Source organism: Pholcus phalangioides, unplaced genomic scaffold (genome assembly GCF_987345545.1).
Source record: "Pholcus phalangioides strain wild (caught in Gottingen) unplaced genomic scaffold, Ppha-v1.0 ptg000015l_1, whole genome shotgun sequence".
Taxonomy (NCBI): domain Eukaryota; kingdom Metazoa; phylum Arthropoda; class Arachnida; order Araneae; family Pholcidae; genus Pholcus; species Pholcus phalangioides.
In genome coordinates, this window is record NW_028301608.1 from 57,365,824 (window position 1) to 57,386,122 (window position 20,299).

The 20,299-nt window shown below is 36.9% G+C and overlaps 1 protein-coding gene across 2 annotated transcripts in view; it reads left to right on the forward strand.

Moving 5' to 3' along the window:
• The first annotated feature begins 868 nt into the window (after positions 1 to 868).
• LOC149076286 (uncharacterized) overlaps positions 869 to 20,299 on the forward strand; it is a 31,031-nt gene continuing 11,600 nt past the window's right edge. Inside the window, exons 1-10 of one of the 2 annotated variants that reach the window (XM_089243843.1) lie at positions 869 to 1,081; positions 1,789 to 1,905; positions 2,021 to 2,148; positions 2,551 to 2,712; positions 4,681 to 4,842; positions 4,982 to 5,146; positions 6,431 to 6,592; positions 10,261 to 10,419; positions 10,562 to 10,726; positions 14,110 to 14,265. In XM_089243843.1, coding sequence (XP_089099969.1) covers positions 2,103 to 2,148; positions 2,551 to 2,712; positions 4,681 to 4,842; positions 4,982 to 5,146; positions 6,431 to 6,592; positions 10,261 to 10,419; positions 10,562 to 10,726; positions 14,110 to 14,265 — 1,177 coding nt within the window. In that variant the 5' untranslated portion in view covers positions 869 to 1,081; positions 1,789 to 1,905; positions 2,021 to 2,102. The remainder of the gene's footprint in view (positions 1,082 to 1,788; positions 1,906 to 2,020; positions 2,149 to 2,550; positions 2,713 to 4,680; positions 4,843 to 4,981; positions 5,147 to 6,430; positions 6,593 to 10,260; positions 10,420 to 10,561; positions 10,727 to 14,109; positions 14,266 to 20,299) is intronic. The other variant, XM_089243844.1, reaches the window with a different exon arrangement.

Here is a 20,299-nt window from a genome sequence, read left to right on the forward strand (position 1 = left end):
ATTCCAATTAAAAAAAATGCTCGAAGGGCGTTTAAAAATTACCCTGTACCAGCTATGAGGGACCAAATATAGTGTGTCACAAAATATTTAAACCAAGCACAATTCCAGTCTATCGCCAAGGGCAATTTACTACCGATTGAGTTGTGCCGAAAGTGTGTGTGTAGATACCAAACAGTCTGAGTGTGTATGTAGTGGTGTGTTTTGAATTTTCAGTGCTGTTATTTATGAGTGAAGTGTAATGATTGTATATTCGTACCGTTGTACGATATTCGTACTGTTGCTCTCTGTGGCAGGAATTTTTAACGGTGTGAGATCGGCTTGCATTCGCTCCTCAGAGTTGGAAACCACGGAAAACAAACTTCAGCTGACCACCACTGTGGCGCCGTTGCGGTTTGAACCCGGGACCTCGTGGTGAGAGTTCGTCACTATGATCACTCGACCACCACAGCGGCTATTGGCCCCCCACAACATGTAAGACAATGCTCGTTACCTTTTGTTTTAAAGATTTAGTGTGATTAAGTATATAAATGTACTAAAATGAAGGAGCAGTCAAAATGACTGCCGTTTTGCCCTTGGAAAAAAAAAATAGGGAAATCCGAGAAATCATGCTCTCAATCTTCAAAGCCATTTGATATTTGCAATGTGTGTTTGTTGCGCTATAAGTGATGTATCATCAGTGCAGATTAATGTAATTTTAGTTGTATAAATATGTTATTCAAGTCACAGAAGCAAATAATCATTGGCCGAATACAGCGTTTGCAAAAAGGATTCTTTCAGTAAATACTCAACAGACGATACACTTAAATATTCAGGTGAATAAACTAATTATGTAATCGTGTGTTAAGAAAGAAGTTATACTATGAATGGGGCTTTTCTTAAGATAAGCCGATGCTGTGTGTGTGTGTGTCTCTTAGTTATCGACATATTTTTTGAACTCCATAATACGTATTACATAATTACTATTTTGGAAACATGCTAAAAGGAAAAAAAATTCAAACATAGAAGAAAACATATGTAAACACCGCTTTAAAAAATATCTCTCTTGGCTACAGAATTGAACTGTTACGAATTTCGAAAGAAGGTGAGTGACCGCATTTGTAAATTTTTGGATCAATTAAAATAGGATCTGGGATTAAAAGCTATATTGCTTACTGTATTTTGTTTATTTCCACCACAGCTAGACCTTTTTAAAAATATATATGTATATTATTTTCTCGATGAATGGTGCAATAACATCTCACATAACTTTCATACATGACTCAATAAATTTTTTTATGAAATCAAAAATTTTTAAGTTCTTGAAAAATACACGAAATATACAATCATCTAGATATTCGTAAATTGATAATGTTACACAAACCAGACCTATTGTTTTTTTTTATCCTATCACTGTGGTTCCGGTTTCTCGATCTTAACCCTTAAATGCATAGCTTTAAATATGTGCAAAGGGTTCTTTAAACGTTCATTACTGCAGCCAGTTTGAAGATAAAAATTCAGAATGGCTTTGTCACATAAGGTGAAGTCATATTCCATTTTATATTTAGAATTTCCCGGTATAACTCCCAATTAACGAACTTTGTTGCAGATCACGTGTGGGGTCGTTAATTTAGTAAAATGCTTTGTTTGCATTTCTTTTTTTATCTTGGAGTTTCCGCCCAAATTTTTTTTCTTACTATAGTTTGAATCACAAAGAATCTACATACATGTATATATTTGGAAAGCAATATAACTTCATTACATTTATTTCATATGCGGTTTTTAAAACTCTGTACGTCCTCTTTAATTAAGGTTTTGTATAGACAGTACGAGTCGAAATATATATAAATGGTTTTTCTGGATTTCTGTGCGTGTCAGTAACTGTGAAAGAAGTTGTCTGCTCGAAAAAGAATAATTAGTCATTTTAAGGTTTGTGCATTAGAATAATTTTGGAGAAGAATAATTAAGAAATTAATCATGCTAGAATAATTTGTTAATCTAGATATTTTTAGATTTGATACCTGCTGCTTTGAACATTTTCCAGATTTAACTAACGTTATAAGGCTTGTCAGGCGTTATTTGCAGTTTGGCACTCACTAAATCCATTTTCCACTCACGTCGACCTAATGAAGACCACGTCTGGTTGCGTATTACTCCTTTTCGTGATATCAAGTAAGATATACTGTGTGAGTTATTATTGCTTGGAAAAATACAGTTCATGTGATAAACACGGATTTCATTTATTACTTTCAGAAATCCAAAAAAAAAGATGATCTATTTACATTCTGTTTCAATTAAGGCAATGCCTTCATTCATGCAGAAGTAATCAATTATTTGTTACATCACATTGAAAATAATATCAATTCCATGACTTTTTTCCTGATTTAGTGGCATTTTATAGTATGGTAATATTAAAAATCTGATAGTGTTTGATTAATTCTACCATGTTCATTTGTTTCCTACCCTAATGTGATATCAATAAAAAAAATAATGTAGTCCATCAAAAAGAAAGTAATAATAATAATAAAATACGGTCCACTACATGAATTTACTTTTTTAACGCATTTGATTCAGTTCTAGGTGTGAACACTGCATTGGCAGCTTCTCATGGCTGTCCCGATGAATTATCCAATTGCGAGGAATTTTGCGATACAAAAGGTTATGTTGGTGGACAATGTGACGAAGAAGACTGTATCTGTTTGAAGAACCCGAATACGTCACCGGCTGTAGAACTAGGTAAATATGTTACATAATTCAACTAGTACTTAGCCATCCGCGTATTTAGAAACTAGAATATAGGTAACACTAGTTTTTTTTAGTTAAGGAGAAAATACGATTGAACTCTTCTTTTTGTCAACAATGCCGCGAGATCAAAATTTGCATTGGAAATTTAAGAAAAAATATATGAGAACGGAATCCTAACGCCTTTAAGAAATCACGTAGAGAACAAGCAAAAACAGCACATTTCTTGTGAAGAAATATTTCTCTGCTACACGTGTATCCTGTAAATAGTTTCCATGAACCATTTTTATGATTATAATGCTGTTGTTTTTCTCTCCCACAAACTCTTTCCATGGCATATTAAGCCCCTTAAAAATACCATATTTTATTTTAATCAAGGATACTTTCTTTCGATTTTCAGCGTGTAGGACAGCAAAGTAATGGTTATACGAGAGAGTTTATTATTGAAAAATCAACTTTTCTGGAAATTATTAAGTACATTATTAAAATAGGAAGCTTCTCAGCAGGCGTGATATAGAAATTAATCGCTCAACTTTGCTACACTCTTAGCTACGAAATAAGAACTTTGAATACCTTGTAGCATACACATCTGCTCAATCTCAAAGCTTTTCAGTGACACCCTATCGTAGAACAAAGATCTGACATTATAATATTTATGTGCGAGTTAATTTTAATATTACCTCCAAAATATACCTTAATGAGTCTGAATAATTTCACAGGCACCATTCGTGATACTAATGCTTTCACGACACAGCGTTCGGGAATCAATTTGCCATTCTTTTTTTAGCAATGGGATTTTATTTTCACCGTACATACATGTGTGCAGAGTGATTACTTATATTCCCTTGCTGCATTTTACTGGTGAACCGTTGATCCTAGAGGCATACTTTTAATTGGAAAAAAATATCTCAATAAGGTGTATAACTAAGATACGTCTTTCATGGTTTATATAAATATTGAAATAAAAAATCGAACTTTTTTTACGAACATCCTGTCGTCGGAAATCGATTAGAAAGATGCTGTCCTGTCTCTTCTGAACACAACAGAAGAAAGAGATAGATGGCTTTTTCTCAGCCCGAGATATAAAAAAAACAGCTATTTTCCGGGTATTATGCTGAGGTTAACTCGGAAAGAAAAGTCATCACGTCTCCGCTGGGACTCGAACCCAGGCTCTTTTGCATACCGGGCAAGGGGCCTGGCATAATATCCGGAAAATAACTGTTTCCTTGACAGCAGAAGAACTTCTGCGTTTTCAAGTGCAATATTCGCAGAAATATTTCGATTTTAACATCCGAGGAAAGTTAGGAAAAAAGCAGCATAAATGGAAGCAAAAATTTTTTTTCATTCTTTTTCCCCAACTTTTCTTCGTTTTTCAAATTCCAATATCACAGTGAATATTGAACTTAAGAATGCGGAATTATTATTATCTTTTTTTCTGTTGACCTGTGGAGAGAGAAAACCGATCAAATTGGGTTTTTGAGGACAAGATGTCCGTATAAAAATTTAATTTTTATATATTGATTAACTATACAACCCCTTGTGATGTGAATGACGTATCCTAGTTCTACACGTTTTATAGATAAGTGTTCTAATTGGAAGTATGCTTCTAACAATAACGGATCGCCACTAAAATACGGCAGGGATAATTACGTAATCATTCTGTATATACATTATTCAAGTTTTGCAAAAACCTGACTCTACAACTAGAATGAAGTAAATTAGTAACTTAATATTGACAAATACTTTCATTACAAAAGTGATATGCAATTTATAAACATTTCGTTATGGAAAAGAAAGAAAAAAAAAAGAAGACATTCTCATAAACAACTAAACCAATACAGACAAATGTAATTGGAAGCACATAGAAAGAAATGTGAGGAGATTGTGCGTCTGTGAAGGTTGATGCTGTAGTTCATAGTGTGTGGTTATCTCTTTTCATTATTGTTTTCTCTTTCTATCAAGACACCAACCAGGTTTCCAACACTGAAACTTCACACGGATGTCCGGGTAATGTGATTACTTGCTCAAAACATTGCAGAAAACGGGGTTACAACTTCGCGGTATGTTATGACAACGAATGTAGTTGCTCAGAGGATCCAGGGAAGAACACCACTATACTGAATGGTTGGTGCGGATATACGTATTTTTTAACTTTTATTTTCAAACCATATATTTTTCTCCTATATTTTTTTGAAAAATAACAAATATTTAGAGTTTTATTCATTTTTCTTATCGCTAACATTTCAATTCCTTATACTTGTAGATTCCTCAGATATGAAAGTTTTGCAAAACTCATTCGGATGTCCTAATGAACGATTACAGTGTGCTTTGAATTGCGTCATCCTAAAATTTATTTCTGGAACTTGCTACAAAAACCAGTGTGTATGCAGAAGATCTTTAATAGAAAACAACATTCCTACAACCATAAGTATGTTCGGTTCGAGAAATTTAGAAAGTCATACTTAAATTTTGATACTTCATTTGAATTTTTTTCATACATTTTGTATGAGTATGAAAATATTCAAATTTAAATACGTTCAACGCCGAAAGATCGAAACATCCATTTAAGAGGTGTTACGACTGAAGCCAATTTTTCAAAAATGATTTTAAAAAATATTTCATTGAATTGCGAGCAAATGCAAAATATTTCGTGCCAATCGGTAAATTTTTTCTTTTAAAATAGTTAATTATGGTGTAAATCTATACTTTTTGAACGGATTTCCTCAGATTGTAGTGTTTTGCATCTGTGGTGGGCGAGTAGTCATATGGTTTTATGGTGTGGTGGTCGAGTGGTCATAGTGGTGGACTCGCATCACGGGGTCCCGGGTTTGAGCCCCACCGTCACCACAGTGGTGATCGGCTGAAGTGGGTTTTCTGTGGTTCCCAAATTCAAAGCACAAATGAGAGCCGATGTCCCCCATTAAAAATTCTCGCCACAGAGATCAACACATCTACATATGGAACAAATGTAATCCAATCATTACACTTCACTCACTTCACTTCCGAAATATAGATGATAGCACTGAAATTAACACAGATGCGCACTCAGACTGTTAGGCAAACACACACTTCCAGCACAACTCTACTAGGTAGTAAATTGTTCACAGAAGGCAATAGACCTGAGTTGCGCTCGGTTTGAAAGAAAATAAATCGTTTCGTATCTATAAGATTGAAACAAAAACTACTGCATCGAAATTTTTATTCGACATGTATTTGAAATTTATGTATTTTTTTTTAACTTAATTCATAAAATTCTGAAGAATAGTTCGATATCCAAGTTCGAGATTCGATCTTGTAGCTTCGCGATGCGGGGATCAAAACAGACACCGGTCACCCATCATCATCATCACCACGAGCACCAACGGTGACCGCTTCATTAATAATTCATGTCGAATAAACATTTCTGCAAAATTTCAGGAATTTTGGAGAGTATTATTTTATTTGTATTTATTAGTTATGGCTGAACTCAAAAACTGCAATCTGAAAAAATCGCGTTCAAAGGGTTTTGAGCACATTTACGCTATAATTGATTTTGTCTTTTAGTTTGAAAGGACAAATTAACCGACTTACACGAAATATTTTACATTTGATTTGCAATTCAATGTTTTTAGAACTATTTTTGAAGAATTGGCTTCAGAGGGTCGTGACATTCCTTAGATAATTAGCGATTTTTGGTCTTTTTTTTAAAACTCAGAAACATATTTTTCTTCAGAAACTACTAATAATCTACTTGCAATGAATACTAATGGCTGCCCCGATGACCTTCCATCATGTGAAAAATATTGCAGTCAACAGGGATATACACTTGGAAAATGTTCAGAAGACCAATGTATATGTCAGTCCAATTCGGTTGTTACGCCATCGGCGCCAGACAGTAAGTTGCTTTGCAAAATGTGATATTTATGAATGCATATTATATCTGTTATCATTGTAGTTGAGTTAATTCTTCGTGTCCTCTACTAACAACTAAAATACTGAAATACTAAACTGAAGCATTAGTTAATTTTAATTACAAACTAATGCATGTGAATTTAAAATCGTACATTTAATGACATATAGCGCTTCATACGTTGCGGTAATGCCATGCATATCGATATATGTCTATTTGATAAATTTATTATGAATAATTCCCAAATAGAGGTATTGCGTTTGATAAATATCGAAAAAGTTACATGGGAATATCACTTTAATATAACGACTTAACAAGTTTGCCCGTACGTCTTGCATGCAGTAAGCGTATTCCGCCATATACGCTTAACATAACTGTTGTATAAAATAACTTTTATTGCCAGTATTGTTAATGTTGGCTTTCTTTATATTCATCAACATGTTACAAACATAACCAACATTATACAAATACAACGCCACAACAGGCAAAATGCCCAACGAGGTGGTTGAGAAAAAGATGGCCATAAAAATATGGATGTCATATATTTAAAAAATACAGCAACCCAATTAAAAATACAATTAATAAAAATTATAAACAATATATACACACACGTGATAAAATATTATACAATGCCCATAAAGAATACTTATGGTTGTCTTATTCTAAGTATGGAAAGCTTCTCGATTTACCCCAATATATAACATATATTTACAGATCAAATTCACCATCCTGGACTGACGTTCATGCATAATGTCCGGAAAATTCAAATAATGAATTGTCATACTCACCAAAATCGTCGATTATGCAAAATAATCATATTCATCACATTTACCCCAGCACATGTACTGTAGTACATCCTTAAGAACGCCCGAGTGGCGTGATGGTAAGATCCTCGTGAGCTGTCACGGTCCCGGTTTGAACCCGAAGGAGGATATAGATACGATATTTTCCCTAACGAACTTGAGGTGACCACCGATAGACAGCACCTTCATTTCTCAACGCATCTCATTGATGGCAGTAAATTGCAATATAGCGATATGGCCAGAGTTGGTGTTTTTGGTAAAGTAGTATATAAAGTAGTATATATTTGTAAAACTGGGGGCAGATGACAGCACTACACATAACAAGCATTACACAGAAACAAACTTTACGTCAGGTTGCACTACACGTACACGCACATTCCCGCATGTACCGATTCGTTGGGGGGTTCCGGGGGGGGTGCATGTGTGGTGTAGCAGTAGTAGGTAGGGGCTCGGGGATCCATGATGTTCAGCCACCTCGTTGGGCAATTTGCCTGTTGTGGCGTTGTATTTGTATTTGTATTTGTATTTGTATTTGTATTTATACAAATGTATATAAGGACACATTTTATACCGCATGATATATGTTAAAATAAGTTAGAATATAGGACGTGGAGGTCCTAAATCTTCTAAGAAATGTATGTGCAAGCAAAGCACCTGGACCAGATGATATCTATCCCAGGGTTCTCAGGGAAGGTGCTAATGAATTGTTGGGGCCAGTCGCACAGATATTCAGGAGTAGTGTTGCTGAGGGTATCGTCCCGAGAGATTGGAAACTGGCTAACGTTGTTCCGATATTTAAGAAGGGTAGTAGAGAAGTGGTGTCTAATTATCGTCCAGTGAGTTTGACGAGCTCCCTCTCGAAAATTTTGGAAATTATCATCAAAAGGCAGTTTGTGAAGTGGATAGACGAGAATAATGTATTGTCGGATAATCAGCATGGGTTCAGGAAGGGGAAGTCATGTGTAACTAACCTCCTTTGCTTCTATGATCACGTGACTAAGGCTTTGGGTAAGAGCAAAAATGTCGACGTTGTTTACCTTGATTTCCAGAAGGCATTCGATCGGGTCCAACATGGCAAACTCTTGAAGCGTTTACACGAGATTGGAATAGGGGGGCAACTTGCTGAATTGGATAGAATCGTGGTTAAGAGATGGGTCGCAACGAGTTATGGTGAACGGGGAATTCTCTGGTTGGACAGACGTCACAAGTGGGGTTCCTCAGGGAAGTGTCCTTGGCCCCATACTTTTTTCACTTTTTATCGACAAACTCGATCAGGGTATCGATGGAATTACTAGCAAATTCGCAGATGATGTGAAGCTAATGGGGGTAATCGGGAATGAAAGCGATACGGAGTTGCTCCAGACCAACTTAAACAAGATTGCAGCATGGGCAAATGAATGGAGCATGACGTTTAGCGTAGATAAGTGCATGGTCGCTCATTTTGGTTCGAACAACCCATGGTTATCTTACGAGTTGAATGGTGTCACTATCCCGGATGCAACTAGAGTCACCGATTTGGGAATTCTCATTGACGAGCGACTTAAGTTTTCTGAACATTGTTCAGCGGTTGTCAAAAAAGCGAATAGAATGTTTGGTCTCATTTTCAAAAAAGTCGCTTCGCGTTCTCCTAAAGTCATTCTTCCGCTTTTTCGAGGCTTAGTTCGTCCTGGACTGGAGTATGCTGTAAGGTTTTGGAGACCATACCTACAGAGGGACATAGACTTGATTGAAGGGGTGCAGAGAAGAGCTACGCGTGTCCTTATTGGCACACAGGGCTTGAGTTATGAAGAGAGACTTCATTTTTTGAATATGTTTACATTGGATGAACGCAGGTGTCGAGGAGATATGATCGAAGTGTTCAAAATTTTCAATGGGATGGATAGGATGGACCATGAACTTTTAGTACACCGCCAATCAACTGCTTTTACAAGGGGACACCAGTATCGATTGGTGAGGGACAATGCAAGGTTATGGTGTCGCAGGGAATTTTTCTCTAATAGGGTTGTTAATAAATGGAATAGCTTACCCTCGGAGGTAGTAAATTGTAACACAATTGACACGTTTAAAAAGAAATACGATAAACATGTTGGGGTAAATCGAGAAGCTATCCATTCTTAGAATAAGACAACCATAAGTATTCTTTATGGGCATTGTATAATATTTTATCATGTGTATATATTGTTTATAATTTGTGTTAATTGCATTTTTAATGGGGTTGCTGTATTTTTGAAACATATGACATCCATATTTTTATGGGCATCTTTTTATCAGCCACCTCGTTGGGCATTTTGCCTGTTGTGGCGTTGTATTTGTATTTGTATTTGTATTAGAATGAACATCAGACAAAATGGGAAATGATAAAAGATCACCAGTTTAAATTCCTGAATTAATAAACACACCCCAAATGAGTTGTTTTAGGCTGAGTGAATTCATTTCAATTGATTACAATTCCTCCAATAATTATACTAATTACAATTCCTTAATAATTATACTAATTACAATTCCTCCAATAATTATACTAATTGTAATTCCTTAATAATTATACTAATTACAATTCCTTAATAATTATACTAATTACAATTCCTCCAATAATTATACTAATTACAATTCCTCCAATAATTATACTAATTACAATTCCTTAATAATTATACGAATTACAATTCCTCCAATAATTATACTAATTACAATTCCTCCAATAATTATACTAATTACAATTCCTTAATAATTATACTAATTACAATTCCTCCAATAATTATACTAATTACAATTCCTTAATAATTACACTAATTATAAGTTATTACGTACTGTGTACGATAATAAGATACTTTATATCTTACTTATTTTCGCTAGACAGGAACCAGGTTATAGCTAACGAAGAATCGCATGGATGTCCAAGCTTATTTTCATGTTATGGATATTGCAAAAGAAATGGATATTCATCGGCGGAATGCGAGGGGGATCGATGCATATGTGAAGGAAAATCTGCGAAAAGTGCAGAAGGTTCTAGACGTAGGTGTCTATTCTATTTGAAAACAATTCTGAAAACTGAGTACATACGGAATCGTTTCTCTAATGAACCAAAAGAATACTCGTCAGCGAAGAATGCGCAGATTATTTTTCCATCTCTATAAACCACCATTTCTTTTTCTAGAAATACAGGATACTTTCATTCTGAAAGGCCCTCTTGGTTGTCCAGACAGTACGTTCGCATGTTATTTACAGTGCATGGCTCTAAGCTACTTTTCGGCGAATTGCAAGAAAGATCAGTGCATATGCCAGGGAAACAAACTAACGACTGCTTCTTCGAAACCACAGAGTAAGTTCTAGTGCAGTTATTATTGATGTTGACGTGAATACGTCTTTTAAATTATCTAGGTGCATGACGATACTAGGTGCATTCACAAAATGTTGTGTGCGGATCTAATGTTGTGTTACCATCTATATTTCAGAAATGAAGCGAGTTAAGCGTAATGACTGAATACTTTCACTGTTTGTAGGCCTTTTGCTTTGTGTGGCGAGACTTTTAATGGGGAGATCGGCTCGAATTTGCGAGCTGCAGCAAACCAAGTTAAGCCGACCACCACTGTGGCGACGGTGAGGCTCGAACCCGGGACGCTGCGAGGAGAGTCCGTCACTATTACCACTCGACCACCACAGCGGCGGAAAAAATCTGGAAATAATTGGCGGAAGCCAATGATGTCAGCTGATAGGCATCTTTGAGACATCCAATGAGAGAGATGTTTTGGTTTTAATACCTCTTCCGGTCCTGGCACCAGACCCACGGCTCGCATTCATAACGAAATTATTTTACGCTAAATCTCAGCAGGTCCCCAATGCAAATAAACGAATCCGACGATACCCTACGCGTTTAATACGTATTCACGTCAAAATTTGCGATCAAAATAGCGCAGAATACCCATTTTTTTTTCTCTTTGTAACCTTATTCAAAAAATAATCAATAAAATTTCGAAGCACCTTTTCATGATTTTTTTTTCTTTTTGTCAGATTCGTGGGTGAAGCGGAAAAGATGCGACACTTTATACCCTAGCATAGCATTTTCTTTTCGTCACAATAAGTGTACTTCATTTTAAATTTTCGGTCCCTCAGGAGGGCAATTATGACATTTAGATTTATTTGTTTATTTATTTATTCGATATTGGTTGGCCGAGGCCTATGCAAGGGAATGCGGTGGTGCAGTTTGACAGAGACGATTGATGTTACTAAGGAAATCAGAAACTGTTGTACAATCAATAATGTTTTACGGGAGGTTGTTCCAGTCGGTTATTGTTCGAGGAAAGAAACTAAATTTGAAGCAATGTGTGGCTGCAAAGATTGGTTTCGATTTTTGAGAATGGTTAATTCTTTTTGAAAAGTATGAAGCTGGAGTTAAAAAATTCGAGGTGTCGATATATATCAAAATGGCCATACGGGATTTTAAAAAGGAAAGATAATCGAGAGATATATCTACGGGTAAAAAGTGGTTGCATATTGAGTTGGCGCTTGAGTTCAGTGACGGAGGCAGAGGATGACTAACAGTTAAGAATGAAGCGGACAGATTTATTTTGAATAGATTCTAATTTGTCTATATTGGAAAAAGTATGGGGGTCCCAGATTTCACAGGCATATGAGAGTACAGGAAGGATGTAGGTTTGGAAGCAGAGATGTCTGAGGTGACGGATGGAGTTTTGAGGTTCCGACGACGAAAAAAAGAGTTTTTGGAGACACTCATAAAAGACGTGATCAACATGGAGATTCCAACGGAGGTCGGCAGAAATAATTACACCCAGACATATATAATTAGAAACTTCGGTGATTAAGGAGATATTGGTAGTGTAAGAAGAATCTGGAGGAAGTCCTTTGCGAGTAATTTTCATAAAAGCATGTGAACGACCAAAATATAGTGACGCAGAGACATATTTACGGTATGGGATGGGGGAGGGCTAAACACAGGTTATAGTCCGGGGCGGCTAATTTGGAGGAATGAGTAGTCAACAAAACTAGACTAGAATGTGTGAATGGATGATCAAAATAATTTGTATAGCCCCAAGCATTGTATAGCGCCGGCCACAAAACGATATATCTGCATCCGGAAGAGAGGGGGAGAGGTAATGTCCAAATCGGAGGGTCTGAAATTATGTGGTCTTTGTGTATTGCTCGAATTTCGTGCAAAAAATGAGGAAAATTAGTTTTTAGTTTCCAGACAATGCGCGCACTCTCTTTAATTTCACCTGCATAGATCTGTTGTTTCTCTACTCACAGAATTTCGATATCTGTGTGGAACGAAAAAATATCATTCTGCCTCATATACAACATAGGAAAAAAAATTTCTCTATGTACACGGAAGTACTCTGATACTTAGTCATTCTCTACACATCCATATTTAAACTTATGTAAACTTATTTACCATGAAAAAAATGTGCTTTTCTTAATTATTTTTGTCCATAATCAACAAATGGGTAAAAAGAAAATTTCATCAGTCAGCATATCCCTTTTAGAAAATAACTATACAGCATAGGATGCATTATATTGTGAAACGCCATTTAACTGGAACCCCCTTCTGCCACCTGTCGAATAAAATCACTGTTAATGATCCTGCAAATTAGAATTTGTAAAGAATGATGTGCTGCATAAACAACAATATAGTGTGGTATTAATAAATAATTTTTGAGCAATAACATCAGTTGAATTCACACAAAAGTTTGCAACAAAATTTTTACAGTTGATGTTTGTGGCTAATAAAACACCATTCATTACGGTGCAATGTCTAGCTGTGTTTTGCTCTTAGTGATTTGGATTATTATAATCACAAGAAGAGCTAATGAGGGCCATACTTTGCAAGTAATATCACAGTTATTAAAATAATTGTGATATTACTTTAATTTTGAAGTAAATTTTTCAATATAACTAATATTATTGCTTATAAAGTATTTATTAATATCATACTCTATTGTTTCTTTTTCATGCGGTACATAAATCAGAAATCGGTCACCCAAGTCCAATCGAACAGTTGTGTTTTTTATTTCATAGGTGACAGAACGGGTTCCAGTTTAATGTTTCCGAATATAATACATCCTGTACTGTATAGCTGTTTTTTGAAAGGCATATTTTTATTTTATCAAATAGGGGTCCCACGATTATATTTGGCACAATGATTTATGACAATAAATATATATAGGCCTATTAAGAGCAGAGACCCCTTAATCATGGGGGGAATAAAGGGACCGTACCCTCTCCTAAGTTGACCAAATTAAAAAAAAAAAGTTCAATACTTCGGTTTAAAAAAAATTAAAGTATCGAAAGAAAATTTATTTTATATACTATTTTTACTAATTTCTGTTAATTTTAATGCTTTCTTGAAGGTGGTAACTCAAGAATTTCTCGGGAAGACAATTTTTGTACCCTCCCCAACCCCTATGTGCCACCTTCAAAGGTCGATCCTGTGTACGCTCCTCATTAAGACGTGGTGCCTTAAGCCCTCTGTGACAATTTGCAACACGGCTACTACTACTACTATCACATTTTTATATGAGAAACGAGATACATCTAAACTGCTGAAAGGGAACACTGAAATATGGCAGTTTTACATGTGTGTGTTATGGTTTATTTGTTATTAATTTTTAAAATGTGTCAACGACTTTTCTCGTCCTTCTATTCAATTATGCCTTTTTCTTGTGCTAATTTTTTTTATTAATTTTGAAGTTTTCAGTAGGACTCTGACAACTGAAAATTCCTATGGATGCCCAGATGCTGTGACTTCCTGTAATAAATATTGTACTGAAAACGGTTACACATCTGCGGAGTGCACTGGCGAACACTGTACCTGCATGAAAACGTCGAGTATTAAAAAGACATCATGTAAGTAAAGTTTATTTAATTTTTTATGTATAATATATACATATATATATCTACATATTAGCAGTAAAATTATGAGAATTATTAGACATGTATCATACAAAAGTCATAGTACGCAAGTCAATTGTCAGTTAAACTCATCACAGCAAGAATGTTCAAGCTCTACGTTGCGAGATCGGACCGAAAATGAGTCTATACAAATACAAATACAAATACAAATACAACGCCACAACAGGCAAAATGCCCAACGAGGTGGCTGATAAAAAGATGCCCATAAAAATATGGTTGTCATATGTTTCAAAAATACAGCAACCCAATTAAAAATGCAATTAACACAAATTACAAACAATATATACACATGATAAAATATTATACAATGCCCATAAAGAATACTTATGGTTGTCTTATTCTAAGAATGGATAGCTTCTCGATTTACCCCAACATGTTTATCGTATTTCTTTTTAAACGTGTCAATTGTGGTACAATTTACTACCTCCGGGGGTAAGCTATTCCATTTATTAACAACCCTATTGGAGAAAAATTCCCTGCGACACCATAACCTTGCATTGTCCCTCACCAATCGATACTGGTGTCCCCTTGTAAAAGCAGTCGATTGGCGGTGTACTAAAAGTTCATGGTCCATCCTATCCATCCCATTGAAAATTTTGAACACTTCGATCATATCTCCTCGACACCTGCGTTCATCCAATGTAAACATATTCAAAAAATGAAGTCTTTCTTCATAACTCAAGCCCTGTGTGCCAATAAGGACACGCGTAGCTCTTCTCTGCACCCCTTCAACCAAGTCTATGTCCCTCTGTAGGTATGGTCTCCAAAACCTTACAGCATACTCTAGTCCAGGACGAACTAAGCCTCGAAAAAGCGGAAGAATGACTTTAGGAGAACGCGAAGAGACTTTTTTGAAAATGAGACCAAGCATTCTATTCGATTTTTTGACAACCGCTGAACAATGTTCAGAAAACTTAAGTCGCTCGTCAATGAGAATTCCCAAATCGGTGACTCTAGTTGCATCCGGGATAGTGACACCATTCAACTCGTAAGAGAACCGTGGGTTGTTCGAACCAAAATGAGCGACCATGCACTTATCTACGCTAAACGTCATGCTCCATTCATTTGCCCATGCTGCAATCTTGTTTAAGTTGGTCTGGAGCAACTCCCTATCGCTTTCATTTCCGATTACCCCCATTAGCTTCACATCATCTGCGAATTTGCTAGTAATTCCATCGATACCCTGATCGAGTTTGTCGATAAAAAGTGAAAAAAGTATGGGGCCAAGGACACTTCCCTGAGGAACTCCACTTGTGACGTCTGTCCAACCAGAGAATTCCCCGTTCACCATAACTCGTTGCGACCTATCTCTTAACCACGATTCTATCCAATTCAGCAAGTTGCCCCCTATTCCAATCTCGCGTAAACGCTTCAAGAGTTTGCCATGTTGGACCCGATCGAATGCCTTCTGGAAATCAAGGTAAACAACGTCGACATTTTTGCTCTTACCCAAAGCCTTAGTCACGTAATCATAGAAGCAAAGGAGGTTAGTTACACATGACTTCCCCTTCCTGAACCCATGCTGATTATCCGACAATACATTATTCTCGTCTATCCACTTCACAAACTGCCTTTTGATGATAATTTCCAAAATTTTCGAGAGGGAGCTCGTCAAACTCACTGGACGATAATTAGACACCACTTCTCTACTACCCTTCTTAAATATCGGAACAACGTTAGCCAGTTTCCAATCTCTCGGGACGATACCCTCAGCAACACTACTCCTGTATATCTGTGCGACTGGCCCCAACAATTCATTAGCACCTTCCCTGAGAACCCTGGGATAGATATCATCTGGTCCTGGTGCTTTGCTTGCACATACATTTCTTAGAAGATTTAGGACCTCCACGTCTTCAACTTGAATATCGTTGAGCGTTTTATTACCCCATGCAACACCCGTATATCGAATATCATTATCTCCATTAAAAACCGACGCGAAAAAGTCATTGAAAGCACTACACATGCCTACATTGCTCTCTACTTTTGAGCCTCCTATCGAGAGGGGGCCAACTGTCCCCTTACATCCATTATTGACGTATCGAAAAAATGATTTTGGGTCAGAGCCAATGTTATCTGCCAACCTAGATTCAACTTGCTTTTTACTATCCCTTATCGCTTTCTTCAACAGTCTTCTTTTATCAGTAAACAATGATAGGTCACCTCGTCCACTTTTATACTCTCTGAATGCTCTTTTCTTTTCAAGATAAAGGTTCCGCACGCTATCCGTGAACCATAGAGGGTGTGATGTACAAACACGCTTTTTACGAACAAAGGGTATGACGTCGTGCAAAACAGAGGACAGCTTCGTATTAAATTCTTCCCATTGACTTACCACCCCTACTGATTCCAACCGGTCTTTGAAAACTTCCGCTAACCTTCTTCGCAAAACATCAAAGTTAGTTCTCCGAAAACAAGGAACCAGTCTAATATGGGATACGGTACTCTCTCACAGTCAGACAGGTCACACAGCGCAACGGATGAGCGATGTGGACTGGACTGCCAACTGGACACGAGGCAGTTGGAATTCCTGAAGCAATTGGTACCACTCTTGCAGCAACGCAGTTTTCAACTCCGTGGTGGTTCTCGGGGGGCGATGGCGAGATGCAATCTCCCTTCCAGCGTCCAGACATGTTCTATACGGTTTAGGTCAGGGAGATCTGGCTGGACAATAGGGTGGAACGAAAAAGGGTGTTTTTTTCACTTTTTTGGAAATTGATGTTGATTTAGAGTATTCAAAAGATGCCTTTCAAGGTCTTAAGACGTTATACCAAAATCTAGGAAAATATTTCAATATCTTGAGGTTCCTCACGGAGCCTAAAAGTCGAGCAAAAACACTTTTCTAAGTGCATTATAAAAATCTTTTTAAACATTATATAGTTACGTACATTATAAACATTATTTATGTAAAGGGTTTATATAAGTAAACCATTTTTGTGGGGGTGGGGACAAAACTATAACCATATTCCAAATTATAAAAAAAAAAACCGTAATTTGACGATATAGGTGTCAGGAGAATGCCTCTATTGCTTCTTCTGTTATCACACTATTATTAGATCTCACTTTTTTGCAAAATAGTCCGCTTTTTTTTCAAACGATGGAAGAGTACTCCTTGATTTTATTTCAGCTTGAATGAAGTCTTCACAACTCTCGGTTGTTGATTCAGCAAGAGATGTTTCAGTTACGAGTCGTACGTACCGTTCAACTGCTTGTGTGAGACACGGAAAATTCGGTATAGATGGAAAAGTAGGTTCAGATCATTTTTTGTGGGTCCAGTTCCTGATTTTTTATAATAGGTAGTTCAATCACTCGCACTTGATCCCATGCAATTAGTTCCGAATAGTGCTTAGCAGAAAAGTTTATTTTCGGAACATGGAATGTATAGATTTCTGCTTCTGATAATCCTTCATTTCTAATTTTCAGAATTCTCTTGATTCCCAGTTCTTTGCCTGTATTATTTCCACAAGATATCTCTGATCTGCACTTAAATCACTGTTGTCACTGTCCATTATCGGAAGGTTATTAGAGATTGGTTTAAATTTCACAATATAGGTAATCTTTCACAATTTTCCAAACTTTTTGCGATATCATCTTGAAGCCCGTGTGGACTGATAGAACATCCGTCTAAATGCTTCACAAGATGCCTTAGAGGCAACTCATTGAAGTGAAAAAGATAAATAAGCCATTGCAAGGGATGGCCTATTTCTTTCTCTATTAATTTGGTAACACCATTTTTATAACCAGTATTGGTAACAGTCCCATCGTATCCGATCGCCATCAATTCTTTCGTATCAAAATCTTACTTCAAAAAGTATAGGATTGATGATTTTAGTATATCCCTTGCTCTACTGCTTCATAGAGTTGTGTTACCGAGATAAATTAACCCGGTTTCTTGCAATATAGTTATGTGTTCTTCACATATGGTTCTTCTATGGAAACAATCACCTTTGACATTAGCTAAGATTTTGTCTTTTCGACCATCAAAATATATTATACAAATACAAATACAAATACAACGCAACAACAGGCAAAATGCCCAACGAGGTGGCTGATAAAAAGATGCCCATAAAAATATGGTTGTCATATGTTTCAAAAATACAGCAACCCAATTAAAAATGCAATTAACACAAATTACAAACAATATATACACATGATAAAATATTATACAATGCCCATAAAGAATACTTATGGTTGTCTTATTCTAAGAATGGATAGCTTCTCGATTTACCCCAACATGTTTATCGTATTTCTTTTTAAACGTGTCAATTGTGTTACAATTTACTACCTCCGGGGGTAAGCTATTCCATTTATTAACAACCCTATTGGAGAAAAATTCCCTGCGACACCATAACCTTGCATTGTCCCTCACCAATCGATACTGGTGTCCCCTTGTAAAAGCAGTCGATTGGCGGTGTACTAAAAGTTCATGGTCCATCCTATCCATCCCATTGAAAATTTTGAACACTTCGATCATATCTCCTCGACACCTGCGTTCATCCAATGTAAACATATTCAAAAAATGAAGTCTTTCTTCATAACTCAAGCCCTGTGTGCCAATAAGGACACGCGTAGCTCTTCTCTGCACCCCTTCAACCAAGTCTATGTCCCTCTGTAGGTATGGTCTCCAAAACCTTACAGCATACTCCAGTCCAGGACGAACTAAGCCTCGAAAAAGCGGAAGAATGACTTTAGGAGAACGCGAAGAGACCTTTTTGAAAATGAGACCAAGCATTCTATTCGATTTTTTGACAACCGCTGAACAATGTTCAGAAAACTTAAGTCGCTCGTCAATGAGAATTCCCAAATCGGTGACTCTAGTTGCATCCGGGATAGTGACACCATTCAACTCGTAAGAGAACCGTGGGTTGTTCGAACCAAAATGAGCGACCATGCACTTATCTACGCTAAACGTCATGCTCCATTCATTTGCCCATGCTGCAATCTTGTTTAAGTTGGTCTGGAGCAACTCCCTATCGCTTTCATTTCCGATTACCCCCATTAGCTTCACATCATCTGCGAATTTGCTAGTAATTCCATCGATACCCTGATCGAGTTTGTCGATAAAAAGTGAAAAAAGTATGGGGCCAAGGACACTTCCCTGAGGAACTCCACTTGTGACGTCTGTCCAACCAGAGAATTCCCCGTTCACCATAACTCGTTGCGACCTATCTCTTAACCACGATTCTATCCAATTCAGCAAGTTGCCCCCTATTCCAATCTCGTGTAAACGCTTCAAGAGTTTGCCATGTTGGACCCGATCGAATGCCTTCTGGAAATCAAGGTAAACAACGTCGACATTTTTGCTCTTACCCAAAGCCTTAGTCACGTAATCATAGAAGCAAAGGAGGTTAGTTACACATGACTTCCCCTTCCTGAACCCATGCTGATTATCCGACAATACATTATTCTCGTCTATCCACTTCACAAACTGCCTTTTGATGATAATTTCCAAAATTTTCGAGAGGGAGCTCGTCAAACTCACTGGACGATAATTAGACACCACTTCTCTACTACCCTTCTTAAATATCGGAACAACGTTAGCCAGTTTCCAATCTCTCGGGACGATACCCTCAGCAACACTACTCCTGTATATCTGTGCGACTGGCCCCAACAATTCATTAGCACCTTCCCTGAGAACCCTGGGATAGATATCATCTGGTCCTGGTGCTTTGCTTGCACATACATTTCTTAGAAGATTTAGGACCTCCACGTCTTCAACTTGAATATCGTTGAGCGTTTTATTACCCCATGCAACACCCGTATATCGAATATCATTATCTCCATTAAAAACCGACGCGAAAAAGTCATTGAAAGCACTACACATGCCTACATTGCTCTCTACTTTTGAGCCTCCTATCGAGAGGGGGCCAACTGTCCCCTTACATCCATTATTGACGTATCGAAAAAATGATTTTGGGTCAGAGCCAATGTTATCTGCCAACCTAGATTCAACTTGCTTTTTACTATCCCT